Raw genomic sequence first — 15,848 nt, 5'->3', positions numbered from 1 at the left:
ATCCTGTAACTTGCTTTACATCCACATGCCCCACTTAAGAAGCTGACCCAGGGCCTGCCCTGCCTAGACCTTCTGCAGCTGCTGTGGCAAACCCTAAGCCCTTGGCGGGGGGCTCAACCTTACGCCACACTGTCCTGCAGCCATGGTGTAAGGCTGTCCACTCACTTTCTCCTGTGGCAGCACCATCTCACCTCTCATGAACTTCTGGGGGGCAGACAGATGCCTCTCAGAAGATGCGTCCACACTCTGGCCCTGGAAATGGGGCCCTATTTGGAAAGAGGGTCTCTGCAAATGTGCTTCAGCAAAGGACCTTGAGATGAGAATATCCTGGGTTGTTCTGTGGATTCTACACTCAGCGACAAGCACCCTTGTAAAACACAAAGGGCAGGAGGGGGCCACAAGGCCCCTGGAGTAACACAGCTACAAGCCAAAGACCACCCGCAGCTACAGCACAGGAAGAGGCAGGACACTCGCGCAGCCTCTCGGGCGGGGGACAGTGGGGTAGCCAGTTGCTGGACTCCTGGCCTCCAGGCCCTGAGAAGAAGGTCCTGTGACCTCAGCAAGTCCAGGCTGTGGCACCTTCTTAGAGAAGCCACAGGACACCCTACCATGTCCCTTTGCCTCTTCCCAGCAGCCTGGGTTCACTGGATTTGCTATTAGGTGTCCACTGTACCTGTTTAAAAGGTGTTTGTGGCTGAGCCACAAACTCTAAAATAATTTGTCTCCAACTGTCTACCCCCTGGGGTCTTGGTCCTACTTTCTGGGAAACTTCTTCAGTTTTTTTCTTTAGCTTTTACTCTTGACATTTTAATCGCTGCTCTCTTGCTTTTTCACTCCTGTTGTTTCTTTGATGTAAAAATCTTTCGTCTCTCTAGAAATACTCATTACAATTTTTGCAAGCTGCTATCTGAAGCCAGCACTGTCCCCTTTCTCTCCTTGGGGCCTGGCTGGCTTGTGCAGTCTGTCTCCCACACCGGCGGCTGGCCACACCTGCGAGACACCGGGCCGTCTGGTTTAAAGGAAGGCCCTAAGAGCTGCCTGCACCACGAGAAACAGGACCTGTCACCTTGCTAATGGGAGTGGGACATATGCAGCCACTCTGGAAAAGCAATCCAGTGTCATCTGAGGAAACCTGGGCTCGTGTGAGCTCCACACTGAACGCTTGTCCTGGGGGTGGAAGGTACCGTAGGGGCTGGCTCTGAGGCAGCACGGGCTCCAGGGAACTGGAACGGAGCCCAAGCATGGAGCAAGGTGATGGAGAAATGACAGCGGCCTGAGAGCCCAGAGGACACTGTGAGCCCTGGACATGCAGTGGAGAGGCTCACAGAATTGCCCCAGAGCCCCAGGGGTTCTCCTCTCCTGGGGTTCCTGGGCCTGCACTTGCACTCGAGCCCTCAAGTGATGAGCGTTCGCTGGACACAGAGAAGCATGCAAGGCTGGGAGCAGCTGTGTAGGGCAGGCCTTCAGCCCCAGTGAGGGCCTGCAGTGCCCCTCCTTAGCTGGGGCGTGGGCCCCACTGCCCTGACGCCGGGTTGAGGAAAGAAGAGGCTGGCAACTCCTGTGCAGTCCTGCAGTTGCTGAGCCGGCCTCCTCAAAGGGTACCAGAGGCTCACGGAGACCAGAGATGCTCAGGGCAGCACTAGTCCGTCGGGAACAACCCTGTGTCCAGCGGGGAGGAAACGAAGTCTGGTGCCAGCAAGAGGACCAGCACTCAGCATCCAAAAGGAAGGGCACCCCAAGGACCAGGGCACACCCTGAGAAGCGATGGGCATGCAGGACAAGCCCCGAGGGGCGCTGGTGCTGCAGGGGCCTGGGGCAGGCAGTCACAGACGATGAGAGTAGTGGGTGGTGGCGGTCTAGGAAGGTGACAGACATCTGGACAGGTGCAGTGGCAGCTGCACGACAGGGCAGTGTACCAGGAAACGCTGTGAACCGCACAATCGCGGTGCTTAAAATGGTGAATTTTCTGCGATATACATGAGACCAAAAATTTATTTAAATACACAAACAAAAAGCCAAGGGGGGGCAGAGTGGGCAGAGGCACTGAGGAGAACGGAGTTGGGCCAGGGGCAGGATGGCCTTTGGGACAGAGGCTCAGGTATGCGCATGCAGCCTGTGGTCACATGTGTGCTGAGGCAGGCTCCGCAGGCTTATGCTGTGTCAGTAAAGAACTTTTAAAAATTATCTTTTTGAAGGGCCGGCCAGATAGCTCAGTGGACTAAAGTGCCTGCTTAGGCAGAGCGCAGTGGCTGGGGTTCAATCCCCAGCTTGTTGTGCCAGCCGCACCCCCAGGGTGCGCTGAGATGCGATTGAGACTTGGCATGGTGGTGTGAGCCTGTAATCCCAGCACTTGGGAGGCTGAAAACAGGAGTATCACTACGAGTCTGATCTGTGCAGTGAGACCCTGTACTAAATACATTAAGAAAGAAAGAAAGAAAGAAAGAAAGAAAGAAAGAAAGAAAGAAAGAAAGAAAGAAAGAGACAAGAGGGGAGTGAGAAATACGTGTGTGTGGTATGGTTCATACCTAGGTGTCCCCCCAAAGCCTCTTGCAGTCATCAGGGTACTAGAGTTTGTGATTCCTTCGTGATCCACCGCTGCAATATGGACGTGAGTGCTACACCTGCCTTGGGGCAGCTGACCTGAATACAATGTGGGGACGGAGAGAGGATCGCTGGCTGCTGCTCCTCCCTTTGCTCTTTGCTGTTTTCCCGCGGCCGTGAACAGCTGCCTCTGCCCTGTGCCACTCTGCCTCGGAGCCAGCCGACTATGGACTGGAACCTCCACTAACTGTGAGCTAAATAAACCTTTCCTTCCTTAATTTTGAGTGTTGGGTATTTTGTCCCCACGAGAGGAAAGTAACTAAGACTATGTATGTATGTCTGTCTGTCTGTATGTAGGATGGCTTGGATAATTCTAATGTTGATTTCTGCTGGTCTACAGAGGGAAGCAGTTGATGCCTAATTATTTTTCTTGTCCTTTTTAATTTCTTATACATTTTTTAAAACTAATTTTGCATACTTACATCTATAATCTGAACAACTAATTTGAAGACAACATTATGCAATATAATAAACATTGTCAAATTCCTGTTGTTCTGTTTGTTGAAGTTCTATATTGTTTCTATTTTTTTTTACTATTTTTATTCTCTTAGATAATATAAAGTTAGCAATACAGTTTTTAAAAATCACTTGTATTTCCATGTGACAGCAATAAACTGAAAGTGAAATTAAGAAAATGGTCCCACTTAGCACAGCATCAAAAAGATTAAAATATTTGATATAAATTTGAGAAAGGAAGGGAAAGAATTATGCACTCAAAAGAGGAAAATATTTGGGGTTTTTTTTTTTTTCTTTGTACTTTTTTTTTTCTTTTTTTAAAGAAGGGTCAGGGGCTGGTGAGATGGCTCAGTGGTCTAAAGCACCTACTTAGAACAAGCTCAGCAAAGCCCGGGGACCGCGGTTCAATCCCCCAGCACCACATGCCAGCCAGCCCCGCCCCCTGGTGGGCTGAGCTGGCCACACACACACACACACACACACACACACATAAATAAAATAAATGAATTTTTAAAAAATATAAAAATAAAGAAGGGTCTAAAGGGTGGTCAGGGTCTCACTACTAGAGCGGACTCATAGTGATTTGCCTGTTTACAGCCTCCCAAGAGCTGGATTACAGACGCGCGTCACCAATTGCCATCCCAGTATGCCCTGGGGGCAGGGCCAGCACGGCAGGCCTGGGGATCGGACCCCAGGGCCCTGCACCTGCTTGCAGGCACTTTAATCCACTGAGCTATTTGGCTGGCTGAAAACTGGGAAATGGTGAAAGAAAACAAAGGGCTGAGCAGATGGAAAGGCGCCCTGGGCTCACAGTATAGGGACATATGTTGCTAAGGAACCAGCAAAATGACCTCACCCCCAACACAATTTCCACAAAAATGCCAATTACCTTTATTTTTCTCCACGGCATCAATAAGCTGATCCTAAAACTCACATGGAAACGCAGGGAGCCCTGAGTTCTAGAACAAGTCAGGGGACTCACAACACGTGTGCTTTGAAATTTGCCATGAAAATTCAGAGCTCAACAGCGCGCAACACGGGCACTAGGTCACTTGGGAGGGACACAGAGTCCAGAAATAAATCTGAGCATTTGGGGCAACTGGTTTTCGGCAGGCTGTCAAATGTGCACCAGATGTGCACATGTCACAGATGTGCACCATCATACTTAGCTTAAAAATGTTTTCGTGGTGGCACTGTGGCATGACCCACAGCCTTGGTGCTATGCCACCTCCCAGCTCTCTTTGGTCATCATGATACAGGGTCTCACTAATTCGCAGCTAGGCTTAATCTTGCAATTCTTCTGCCTCGGCCTCCCAGCGTGCTGGGATTACAGGTATGTGCAACCACACATGGCTTAAAGGATTTTTAAAATATGGGCATAAACTCTGTGGCCTTGGACTAGGTGACAGTTCCTTCAATATGGAACCAAAAGCCTGAGGAAAGAAAGAAAAAAAAAGACACACAGTGGTCTCTGACAAAACTTAAAACTTCTGTGTTTCACAGGACACTATCAGGAAAATACCAGAACTCTGGAGAATTTTTGCAAATCATGCAGCTGATAAGGACAGAGAGGAGCTTGCAGCTTGGGGAGCTTCCTGCAGTGGGCAGCATGGAGACAGCGTGGAGAAAGAGCGACCGTGGAGCCCAGGCTGGGACCTGGGGTGGGGACAAACAGGCAAGGTCCAGGCTCCCTACTGCATCCTCAGAGACCACATGACCTGGAGCCATGTGTCCACACGCAAAAGCAAGGGGCCTAGAGGACACAGGTACGTGAGAGGCTGAGGGGCAGATGTCAGCCCGGAAACCGTACAGGGTGAGGCAGCCTGCCCCCATGACACGGCTGGCTGGCAGCAAGAAGAGAGGTGGAAAGTGGGACAGGCACAGCAGGGTCTGCCAACCTGCAGAGGGGACAAGGTGGCATCAGTGTGACTGATGGAAAGAAGAGGAGTGCAGAGGCCTTGCCCACCAGGGCTCAAGACAGGGCAGCCTTCAGCCCAGCCACACTTGGCCCCCAACACCACACAGGACACCCCAGGGCTAAGTCTGCCACCCCCAGCAAGATCTGGCTGCCTCTGTGTATGTCTGGAGTCATGCAGGGGTCAGCTGCTATGGTTCAGATCCAGATGTCCCCAAATGCCTCTTGTTCAGAGGCAGGGCCCATGGAGAGGATGGGTCATGGGGTGCTACCCATGGGGGGGACTATCCATAGATGAGCTCCTGCCTGACTGTAGGAGGTGGGGCCCGGCTGGAGGTGGCCACTGGCCTGTGATCTGGAGGGTGAGCTCTTACACCCCGCCCCTCCCTTCTGTGTCCTGGTTGCCATGGCTTGGGCCTAACAGAGGTGCCTTTCCAGGAACTGGCCCTGGAACGACCTGCGAAAGCCACAGCTGTCACCAAGAGCACAGTTGGGACTGGCAGCAGCATGCAGCTTCTCCTCTGCAGGCACCCCAGAGATCTGACAGGGAGGTGTGTATGTGTTGGGGGCTCAGTCCCCAGGACCTCAGAAGGTGGCCTTTTGGTAAGAGAGCCATTAGTTCAGATGCGGTCACCCGGGGCAAGGTGGCCCTGATCCCATCAATGACGCTGGTGTCCTCATAAAAAGAGCAGACACACAGACACAACAGCAAGGAGGCCGAGTGAAGATGGAGGTCAGCCAAAGCCCAAGCCGAGGACACCAAGGATGGCAGACGCCACCAGGAGGAGGGAAGATGGAGCCTCCCTTGTGGCCTCAGATCTCAGGACTTCTCCACACCCAGATCTCTGCACACCCAGACCTCAAGCATTTCCAGCTCATGACCGGGGGGGGGGGGGATTAGCTCTCTCTGCCACATCAGCTGCCCACTTTGCAGGGCTGTGTGATGGCACTGTGGCAGCCGGAGGGCCTGGCACTGCTGTTGGCCCACTAGGCCAGTTTCATCTGAAGAGAGCACGCATCCCTGTGCATTTCCTGCAGCCACTTGGAGCCAATGTTCAGCCATGCTCCTAGGAAGCCAAGTCTCCTCAAGCCAGCTCCTAATACCAGCAACTGGTCCTGCAGGACAGGGCTGAGGCCGGACACTGGTTCTGCTCCTACCCAAATGACAACATGGGGACTGGGCTAGGACCAGGACACCAGGTGCTGATGAAACACTGCGCTCTGAGGGCAGGACACCTCGAGGCAGGGCTCCCACTGGTTCAGCCGCCTGGACTGTGGCTGGCGGCTGCCCAATACTGACCACCACCATCCCATTGTCCTCTACAGCCTAGCTGGTGACCTGTGGCCTCTCCGACTGTCATATTTTCTAGGAGTATCCTCCATCCATAGTCCATGCGCCTCTGTCCCCAACACTCCAGGGGACTGTCACTGCTCCCCATATTACCCCGCTGTGTAGCTGTGGGGCCAGGGTCACCCTGAAGTCCAGGAGTGGGCTGTGCCGGTCTCCCTTCTACTCCCTGCTGCCCTGGCCTGTGTCAGCAAGACCTGATGGCTGCCAGAGACCTCCACTGTTGGACACCCGGGAACTCACAGGTTCCCGAGATCTGTTCTAATGTCCTCTTATCAGAAACGCCTTTGCTGACCACTAGCCACAGACCCCACGCCATGCCCAGTCTCCTCCCTCCTCTCCTTGCTGACTGCTGCCTGGGTAATTCTCTCCCTGCTGTCAGAATTGGGACAGCTCTGTCACCTCCACTCTCTCCTGTCATCTTGCACATGTGGCCACCAAGGCATGGCTGCTGAGCACCTCGGAGTCTCTGACTCAGGAAAGACCACACACGCACGCTCCTTGCTGTGGGACCCATGCTTCCTGCAGTGCTCCATAAGTGCAGTCAGGGAAGGACAGCGACCATAGAGCCTGCGGGACTGCACAGCCTGACCACTGGGGACAGCAGAGTGGTCAGAGGCACAGGGCTCAGATACTGCCACAGCTGAACAGTGCCACCCCAAATGGGATGTGTCTGCGCCAAATCCCCAGAACCTGGCACTCACTCTTGGGGAAAAGAAGTTTTATGTTAAATAGACGATTCTGAGTCGAGTCCATGCTGCTGTTGGACTGTGTGAGGGGGCTCTACGCCAGTGAGGGTCCACTGAGAGGCACAAGAAACACACAGGCCCTGGGAGGTGGAGACAGAGTGAGGCAGGCTGGGCCCTCCAGAAGCTAGCAGCAGAGTCTATATCCTAAGTCCCAGTCTCTCCCAGCAGGACGCATGGCCAGCTCTGACAGCACACCAGCACGCTCCCGTCTGCGCCTCAAGGCCCAGGGTCCCAGCGTGGATACCTCCAGGCCTTGAAACAGAGCCCATGGGTGGGGCGCAGGGCTCTGGGCTGCAGAGGGAAGTCGCCCATCTGATAGCATCCCTCCCTAATGAGGCACCCGCAAACAGCAGCTGCAGCTAGTGCCGCACCACGGCTTGAATCATTGATGGGCGTAAGCTGGTGCTGGGTGTTTAAACACCGAGGAGAAGGGCTTTGCAAAGAGCAGTCATCTGCTGTGTCTGCTGCACAGATCCGGCCCTGAACCACACAGCGCTGAGTGCTTTTGGTGGGGGCTGCAAAGCCGCGTGTGGCAGGGCTTGCTGGAGGACAGCCGGGTGGAGAGGGTAGGAAAGCCCCAGGACTGTGAGGGGGACACCCCTCCCCACAGCGGTGCCCACGGCCTTTGGCGACATTCAGGCTGAGCTCCCCGCAACCTGTTCTCTCACTGCACTCCAGGGCCCCTGGGAGGCTGGGGGTCCCCATCGTGTGGGTGGTATAGCAGGGGACCCCCCCTTCCCACCCACTGAAACTCTCCCAGGTGAGTGTGGGTGTGGGTGTGAATGTCTGTGAGTACAAAGTGTGAGATGAGGGGGTGTGAGTAGTGTGTGCACATGCACACGAATTCGCGTCTGTGAGAGTGCATGAATGTGGCCAGCACACCTGGGAGCATGTGTGAGGGTGTAAGCCTATGTGTTGCACACACGGGCCTGAGTGCCCGTTATGTGCATGGGCACTGTGAGCGCACACTCAGAACCTCCATAGCGGGCCCCTCGGGTACAACTGTCGTGGCTGCGGGCTTGCGCTACCTCTCAGAAGTCACTTGCCGCCTGTACCCTGTGCAAGGGTGTGGAACGGGTGGACTTACCTACAGTCTTTTATAGGCAGCTGTGTCTCGCGATGGTGTTAAAAGCGCCAGCCTGTCACCCACCTGCTTGCAAGGTACTGCCCTGCGCCCCCCCAGAAGGACCTGCCGCTGCCTTTCCTCACCTGCACCCTGGCCCGCACGGTCCTGCGACCATAGCTCCATGGTCCTACGGCACAGCTCCAGCCCCTTCTGTCATGTAGGGCTCACCTGCCATCCAAGGGCCTCAGCTGACTGCTGTCCAGGAGGGAGTGGCCCTGTGGGCAGAATCCATCTGAGGGATCAAGGGACCAGCTCTCCTATCCCTGCCTCCCTCCCTCCTTCCTCCCTGTGCTAGAAGGATTAAATGCAGGCCTTGCACTCAGTCTTTTTTATTTTCCATTTTGAGATAGCATCTTGCCAAGCGGCTAAGAGGCACAGGCTGGGCTGGAGCTTGTGTCTCTCCTGCTTCAGCCTCCAGCACTGCTAGGACTACAGGCTTGCACTGCCATACCTACTACCACTCGGAATTGCCCCCTGGCCCTAGTCCTGTTGAGAGGAAGCAAGGGCAAAGGGAGGAGCAGGTGGGGACGATGCCAGGGCCCAGCCGCCCTCCCCACCCACTGTGGGCGGGCGCCTGCCCGATGCTATCCTTGCGGAGGACTTCACAGTAGGCATCCTGCAGAGCTGAGTGCGCCGTCCTCATTGCCGCTGGGTCAGGACGCAGGCCTCACCCCAGAGGACCCACAGGAGCCCCACCCGCAGCCCAGAAGAGGTGGGGGCAAGATGATCACCGCACAGGGCTGAGGCCAGGCACTCAGACAAGGCCCCATTCCCCCGCCAGCCGCCCTAGACCTGCCCTGGACAGGAGGATCGGTGCAGCTGGGGACAGACAGCTCTTTTCCTGCCATGCTGGCCACACTCATCCTTCCCTGGCCTGACCACGCGGCCACCAAGGTGTGGGATGGGTCGGCAGGACCTGTGGAGCTGAAGGTACTTCTACCAGTACTAGGTGCTCCTGAGCCAGAGCCAGCTCCGCACCAAGGCCCCGGAACTCAGGCAGCAAGGCAGTTATCCTAGGCTGGGATCCACATTCACATCCACGTCGCCCCTGCCTGGTGGTCACCTAACTGCTGGCCTACGGAGCTGAGATGCACTCAGAAACGAGAGAAGCTGCTGCAAAACGGGGACCAGTGACAGCAAAGACAGCTGGGCAGCTGGGAGGAGACAGCAGCAGCAGCAGGATGGTGGCAGCAGGCGGCCAGCGAGCACTGCGAGGAGCAGGCGAGACTACGGGGAGTCCCCCACACTGCTCTCTCCTCTTCCAGAGGCCAACTGAGCAGGACTTGCACCAGCCCTACAATCCAGCCCATACATGCACACAGCAGGAGTGTACCCCTCAAGCGATTCTGGGGGCAGAGGGGGGTGCCCCTGACAGCTGCTCCAGTGGGGCTGTCTGCACCTCCTCGGGGCTGTAGCACAGAGGAGCACATATCAGGGTGCACATCACTGGTTAGGAAGAAGGCCAAGGACAGCACTGCAGGACTCCTAGTATTCCAGTGAAAATGACAGCCGTGGAAGCCCACTGAGACCTGGAGGGGCCAGATGTGGTGTCACCAGCTGGATTCTTGGATCTGGCCACAGAGCAGGTGGTTACAGGTGGGACAGGGGTGACAGCTGCCAGGACCTCAAAGCTGGGAAAGGTGCCAGGCTGGCCAGCAGCCTGGCAGGTGCAAGTGTACGCTTAGAGCTGCCCTGAAAGGCTGGATCTAGGTGCTGCAGACCCCACCCACACCGGGCCTCCTGGCTATAGGAGTGGAGGATAGGGCCCTTGGGGAAAGGAGGGAAGGACACTGGCCCTGGGAACGCTGCTGAGGACTTGCCCACGATCCCACCATGGCCAGTGCTAGGGGCTGCTACCACACCTCAGCCCTGCACAACTCAGGAGCCACCGTGGTCAGCCTAGAGAAGCGGGCAGTGCACTCAGCCCTACCCCACAGCAACCAGCAAAACAGGAGGGGCCCAGCTGCCCACCTGTGCATGAGTGGGACTTGGCATGGTGCCCCTGAAGGTTACTGCCTGGCTACTGACTTCCTGTGTGGCCAGCCCTCCCCAAAGCCTCACACACAGTCAACCCAGATGGCAGACCCTGAGCACAAAGTGAGGAGTCGGGTCCCTGTCCCAGAGCCGGCCTTACCTTGAGCCTGATGGTGGTAGTGGATCTTCCTGGAAGGCATCTCTTCGTGAGCTGTCACTGTCGCTGGCTGCAGTAGGCCTTCTGAAGTCTGGCTCCTGGGCCTCGGGCTCCTCCTGCTGGTGTGGGGCCTCATCCTCTCCCTGAGTTCCATCTGTAGTGTCCCGCGGGGGTCCTGAGGTGGATGGCAGGCACTTGCTGGACGAAGGGACATCGTCTGTGGGCAGAGTAGCCTTGGCCTTGTCGTCGGCCATGGCCAATCCCGTGGCAGGGTGGGAGGCACTGACAAGACCTCCTGAACTGCACTTCTCCCGCAGGCGCTCCACAGTGTCCTCCCTGCCATCCCCGCAGCTCCCGCAGCATACGCAGGAGTGCAGCAGGCAGTTGGTGGCTGTGGCACTGAGTTTGTGGGAGCCCTGGCCAGGCTCCTCAGCCCCAGGGGCTGGAGGGGAAGCACTGAGGCCTGGAGCATCTTGGGAGGCCACAGCAGAGTCTGGGGAGGTGGGTGACTTGGGGTTGAAGATGACGGTGGCTGAAAGCTTCATGCCCCCTGTCCGGTGGGCGATCAACTCAGCCGTCTCCGCACCCTCTGTGCCCATCTCCCAGCCATCCAGGTACGGCTGCGAGTCCAGGCAGCTACAAGTGGATCCCAGGGCTCCGGCCCCCAGCACCTGGGCATCCTCCGTGTTGTTGTTGCTCCGGTCCTCCTCCTTCACCCTGGTGGCCACCTCAGCCTGCACCTCGCCGTGCTGCCCATCCTGCCCTCTCTCCTGGGAGCTGCCTGCCCATGCAAACGGGCCACCCGTGGGCTCAGGTTTAGCAGGTGCCTCCACCACCTCCACGTCCTCCATGAAGAACACCCGTTCCTCCTCTTCACTACCCGACTTCAGCCGCGCTCTTCTTGGGGAAGGCTCCCCATGGGGGCTGCCCTCGGCCTCTGGCCTGTGTGCAGGGGACTGGCAGGCACTGGGTGGTGAGAGCAAAGAGGACATCTCGTCCCCAGCCCTGTGCACCATGCGGCTGAGCTCCTCTAGCTCCTGGTCATCGTACTGCATGGAGCAGGCCAGCTCTGCCTCTGGGTCTGTGGCTTTGGTGGACAGCGGCTCCTTGGGGGGGAGTGGCGTGGGAAAGGCAGGCACCAGGGCAGAGGGCACCTGGGCATCCGTGCGAATGGGCAGCTCCAGCTCCTGGGAGACACAGAGGCTCCGCTCCAGTGTGTGCAGCTCCTCCTCGGTCAGTGCCTGCAGCAGATCCCTATGGTCAAGACCAAAACAAGCGTGAGGGTCCAAAGCCCACCTCAGCCTCTTCAGACAGGAGTCAGTGCAGCCTCCAGAGTCTGCATCCCAGTGAAGCAACCAAGCAGCCAAGGCCTGCACTCGATTCACACAGCACCACGACTCATCCTCCACTACACAGCAAGGTTCTAGTCTCCCGCCTGCTCCCTGCCACACATCAGAAGCAGGGCTGTTAGTGACTCAAGGATGGTTCCTTTCTTAAAAATTAGATTCTGCAACCTCTCAATGGAAACAAGAAAGCCCTGATTCTCAGAAATGTGCTACTGTATTAGTAAGAACTTTAAAGAGTGAAATAAAAGTATGTGTTGGCTTCCATATAGATGTTTATTCTCTGCTCCAGGTGCTGGCGCTAAGGTCCACGGTAAGACAAATACCTGTACACATAATGGCCTTCGCTTTGATGGCAACAGCAGCAAAGACAGACGCAGGGCTTGGGAAGGGGGCGGCAGGGCACCTGGCTTGGCCTGAGAAGGCTTCCAAGAGGACAGCACTGCAGCTGACACTTGAACGTGCCCTTATTTGGGGATGAGGATGCGCCACAGCAGGGCTGATGGGCTGGCTGCGTGCTGCTCTCTGAGAAAGGGTCAGCCGGCCCGCAGTGCGGAGAGGCAAGTGCACCTCACAGCGCAGCGCTACTCTTGAGCCTGCGCAACCGCGGCGCAGACTGCAGACTCCGGCAGTACGATCAAGCGCCGCCGCCGCGGCGCGTGTCTTTCCAGTCCATCCCCAGAGCTGACGCCACCTTGATGGCACAAACAGAGGCAATCTCACCTGCCCCTGTGTCCTAGGGCCAGGGAAATCAGGTCCACCATGTGGGGCAGGCTTTGTTGGCTGATCTTAGGTTAGTATAGGTCACCGGATAAAATGCAGGACACCCAATGAGCTCTCAATTTCCATAAACAACAAACACTTCTAAGTCCCGGTGTGAAGTGTGAGTAGGTCCCCGACGCCCTCCCTCTGGGATGTGTTCACAGAACTACATATTCACCAGTCACAGGAAATCTGACTCTTGCTACGCACCCTGCTGTGGCTGCACAGACCTGGTAGCCCATGGCGAAGGGTTCGGCAGGGCGAGGCACGAGGCCACAGGCTGCTCGTTCTCAGGGCTACTGGCTGCTGTCACACCCCACACTCCTGTGTCCTTGCCTCCCCTCCCCTGGCCTCCTATCACCAGCGTCTCCAGAACACAGGCGCGTTCCCTCAGGAGACCACAAAGGGGCACTGCTGCCCCACAGGGTGCTGGTGGCAATGTGGCCTCGCTCTGTCCACTTGGGCCCCGCGTCAATGTGCACTTAACTTTTTAACACCTAATATCACACGTTTGTGATGCACCGTGAATGCATCCATCCCAGGACACTAGTACACGCACATACTGCATCTTGTCCTTCCGCCTTCCTCTGGCCCTCCCCTCCCATCCTGCTTTCCATCACACCACCCCCTCCAGTGGGCACACAGTGGTCTGCTCGTGGCTCTCACTGCTGTGGCCTGGCGACCAGGGGTGGACCAGCGCTGTCCAGCACCTGGCTGCGGCCACGTGTGGTGCCGCCACAGGCTCTGCCTCCCTCCCTGGCTCATCCTTCTCTTCTCGACGCAGGGCCGTGCCCTGCACAGCTTGGGTTTGAGTTCTCCCTGCTACTCTCCCATCTTGCAGCTGGCCTTTTTGTGCTCTTCATGGTATCTTTGCATAAGCTGAAGTTTTCAATGTTAGTGAAGTCTAATATATCCGATTTTCCCTTATGTTACCACTTTCATGCCTGGGAAATATGTGCCTAGTCCAGGTCACAAAGATACTCTCCCTGACTGTCTTCTCCAAAAGTGCTATTGTTTTATTTTCCATTTTGACTTCTGCAGTCTCTCTGGAATTGACTTTGTCTGTGACACCAAGAGAAATCTGTAAGTGACACTGTCTTCTCAGGTGGAGACCTACCAGCTCAGCCCGTTTATAAGGAAAGAGTAACCATTCCCCTGTAGCTCTGCAACGCCATACTGTCACAGACCAGGAAACTGGATGTCACTGGCCTAGACTCTGTGTGTGTGTGTGTGTGTGTGTGCGTGTGTGTGTGTGTGTGTGTGTGTGTGTGTGTTTGAGGCAGGATCTTGCTATGCTGTTCAGGCTGGCCTTGAACTCACAATGATCCTTCTGCCTCAGCCTTGCTTCTAAAGTTTCTATTCTGTTGATATTTTATTTGTAGGAAGGCTTTTAAATAATAGATTTGACGTGCTTAATACACATTGGACTGTAGAGATGGTCTAATTCTTCTGTCAGCTTTGATTACATTCTTAAGGAATTTGTTCTGCTGAATTTATGGATAGATTTATTCCCAGTCTTGCTGTGGGATTTCATTTGTTCCCAGTGTCCTCCTTCTGTCACATCCACATCTATAAGCTCTGTAGTGATGTCTCCGTCCAGTTTTATCAATGGATTTCATTTGTATTCATCTTTTCAAAGACTAGCTATTGGCTTTGTTCATTTTTCTGCACTGTCCCTTTGCTAATTCATTGGTATCTGTTCTTATTTACATTCCTTTTCTGTTGCTTTCTTGGGGTATGACAAACTTTAATATTTTCTTTTATCAGGTGAAATTTAAATAAATTATTTTCACCATTTCTTCTGTTTCAATTTATAGCATTAAACTTTTAAAGTTCTTTTCTAATTTATAGCATTTAATGCTGTCTATATTCATTCATAATAATCTTATTACAACATTGGCCTCCTGCAGCATGCGCCACTTTTCTATGGTACTTCTCTTCTTTCCTGAAGAACTCCAGTTAGGTTTTTTTCTTTTTAAGTCCAGCCTGCTGATAACAAAGTTGTTCAGCTTTGTGGTTTGTAATTTGTTCTTTCTTTTTTCTTTTTCTGTATTTTAGGGAAGGGTTTACAGGGTGTTTAGGCTCTCACTACTAGATTGGGCTCATGGTGATTCTCCTGTTCCCAGCCTCCCAAGTGCTGGGATTACAGGCACATGCCACCAGGCCTAGTCTCAATCGCCGTCTCTCAGCGCACCCCGGGGGTGGCGCCGGCACCGCAGGCCCGGGGATTGAACCACCTGTCCCCCTCCCCCTGGCCCCTGCACCTGCTTGCAGGCACTTTAATCACTGAGCTATTTGGCCAGCCCAATAATTCATTACTTCATCTTCATTTTTTTTTTTTTTTAGTGTATTGCAGCTTGGACTCATAGTATCCTCCTGTTTTCAGCCTCCCCAGTGCTGGGATTACAGGCTTGTGCCACCAGGCCAGGACACTGTGGCTGGCTCAGCACACCCAGGAGCACGGCCAGCACAGCGTGTGCTGTTGGGGATCAAACCCTGGTCCCTATGCTTAGCTAAACAGGCACTTAGTCCGCTGACTATCTTGCCAGCCCTCATCTTCATTTCTGAAGGCTATTTTTGCTTCTTATAAAACTCAAGTCAGCACGCATTCTCCTCGAGTGCTCTGAGTACACCGTACATAGAATCTGAAGGCACGGTGGCATCCACCATTCTGATTTTCATTTGAGACAATAGTTATCTACCGTGTGTCCCTCTCCAAGTAATATGTCCCTTTTTCCCTTGCTGCTTCTAACATGTTTTGTCTTTGACAATCTTGCCAGGTATATGGCTCAGTAGCGCAGCGCCTGCCTGGCAAGTGTGAGGTTGTGAGCCCGATTCCTGTTACCAAGAAAAAGAAGAAAACGAAGACAATCTTCCTATGGCAGAGCAAGGTCTGACTCTGTTTGCCTTGGTTGTAGTTTTCTTGAGCAGTGTGAAGCTGTGGGTGGACTGCTCAACAATTTTGGAGGAGCCTTGCCGTTATTTCTTTGACCTTTGCGTTTGTGTGACCCCCTCCCTTTTTTGGGACTCCAGCCACACGCGGACCTGCTGGCGCATGCTCTGCTGCGTCTCTTGTGCACCCGCACCCCAAGCTGAGGCGGTATATGCTCCCTTGAGTTTCCTCCAAGTCACTTCTGAGCTTCTCGGTTCTAGAATATTGTTTGTTTCCTTTCATATTGTTATGGTTTGGGTCTAGCTGTCCCCCACCCCAACGCCTCATGCAGTCGTGGGGCTGACTTCTCGAGTTTGTGATTAATTCATGACCCAGGGCTGGTATTGCGGGTCTGAGTCCTCCTGGAATTACGGCTGTGAGTGCTACCCCCAGCCTGGGGCAGGTAAGGAGGGAAAGCCTCGCTGCTGCCTCCGCTCCTCTCTTCTGCACGCTCTGCTGCTGCCATGAATGGATGCCCTCCGCCC

At 54.8% G+C, this 15,848-nt stretch overlaps 1 protein-coding gene across 5 annotated transcripts in view; it reads right to left on the bottom strand.

The window, feature by feature from the left end:
* Zfyve28 (zinc finger FYVE-type containing 28) overlaps positions 1–15,848 on the bottom strand; it is a 49,503-nt gene that overhangs the window by 4,246 nt on the left and 29,409 nt on the right. For 2 of the 5 annotated variants that reach the window (XM_004624610.2, XM_023700112.1), the window contains exon 8: positions 10,330–11,580. The exons of 1 other annotated variant lie outside the window; for it this stretch is intronic. In XM_004624610.2, the coding sequence (XP_004624667.1) occupies positions 10,330–11,580 (1,251 nt within the window). Of the gene's footprint in view, positions 1–8,600; positions 9,404–10,329; positions 11,581–15,848 lie in introns of those variants that run through there. 2 more of the 5 variants (XM_023700114.1, XR_002817863.1) reach the window with 2 other exon arrangements.

This window comes from Octodon degus, unplaced genomic scaffold, assembly GCF_000260255.1.
Source record: "Octodon degus isolate 3935 unplaced genomic scaffold, OctDeg1.0 scaffold00006, whole genome shotgun sequence".
NCBI classification, from domain to species: domain Eukaryota; kingdom Metazoa; phylum Chordata; class Mammalia; order Rodentia; family Octodontidae; genus Octodon; species Octodon degus.
This window is presented reverse-complemented; position numbering and strand designations above follow the sequence as displayed.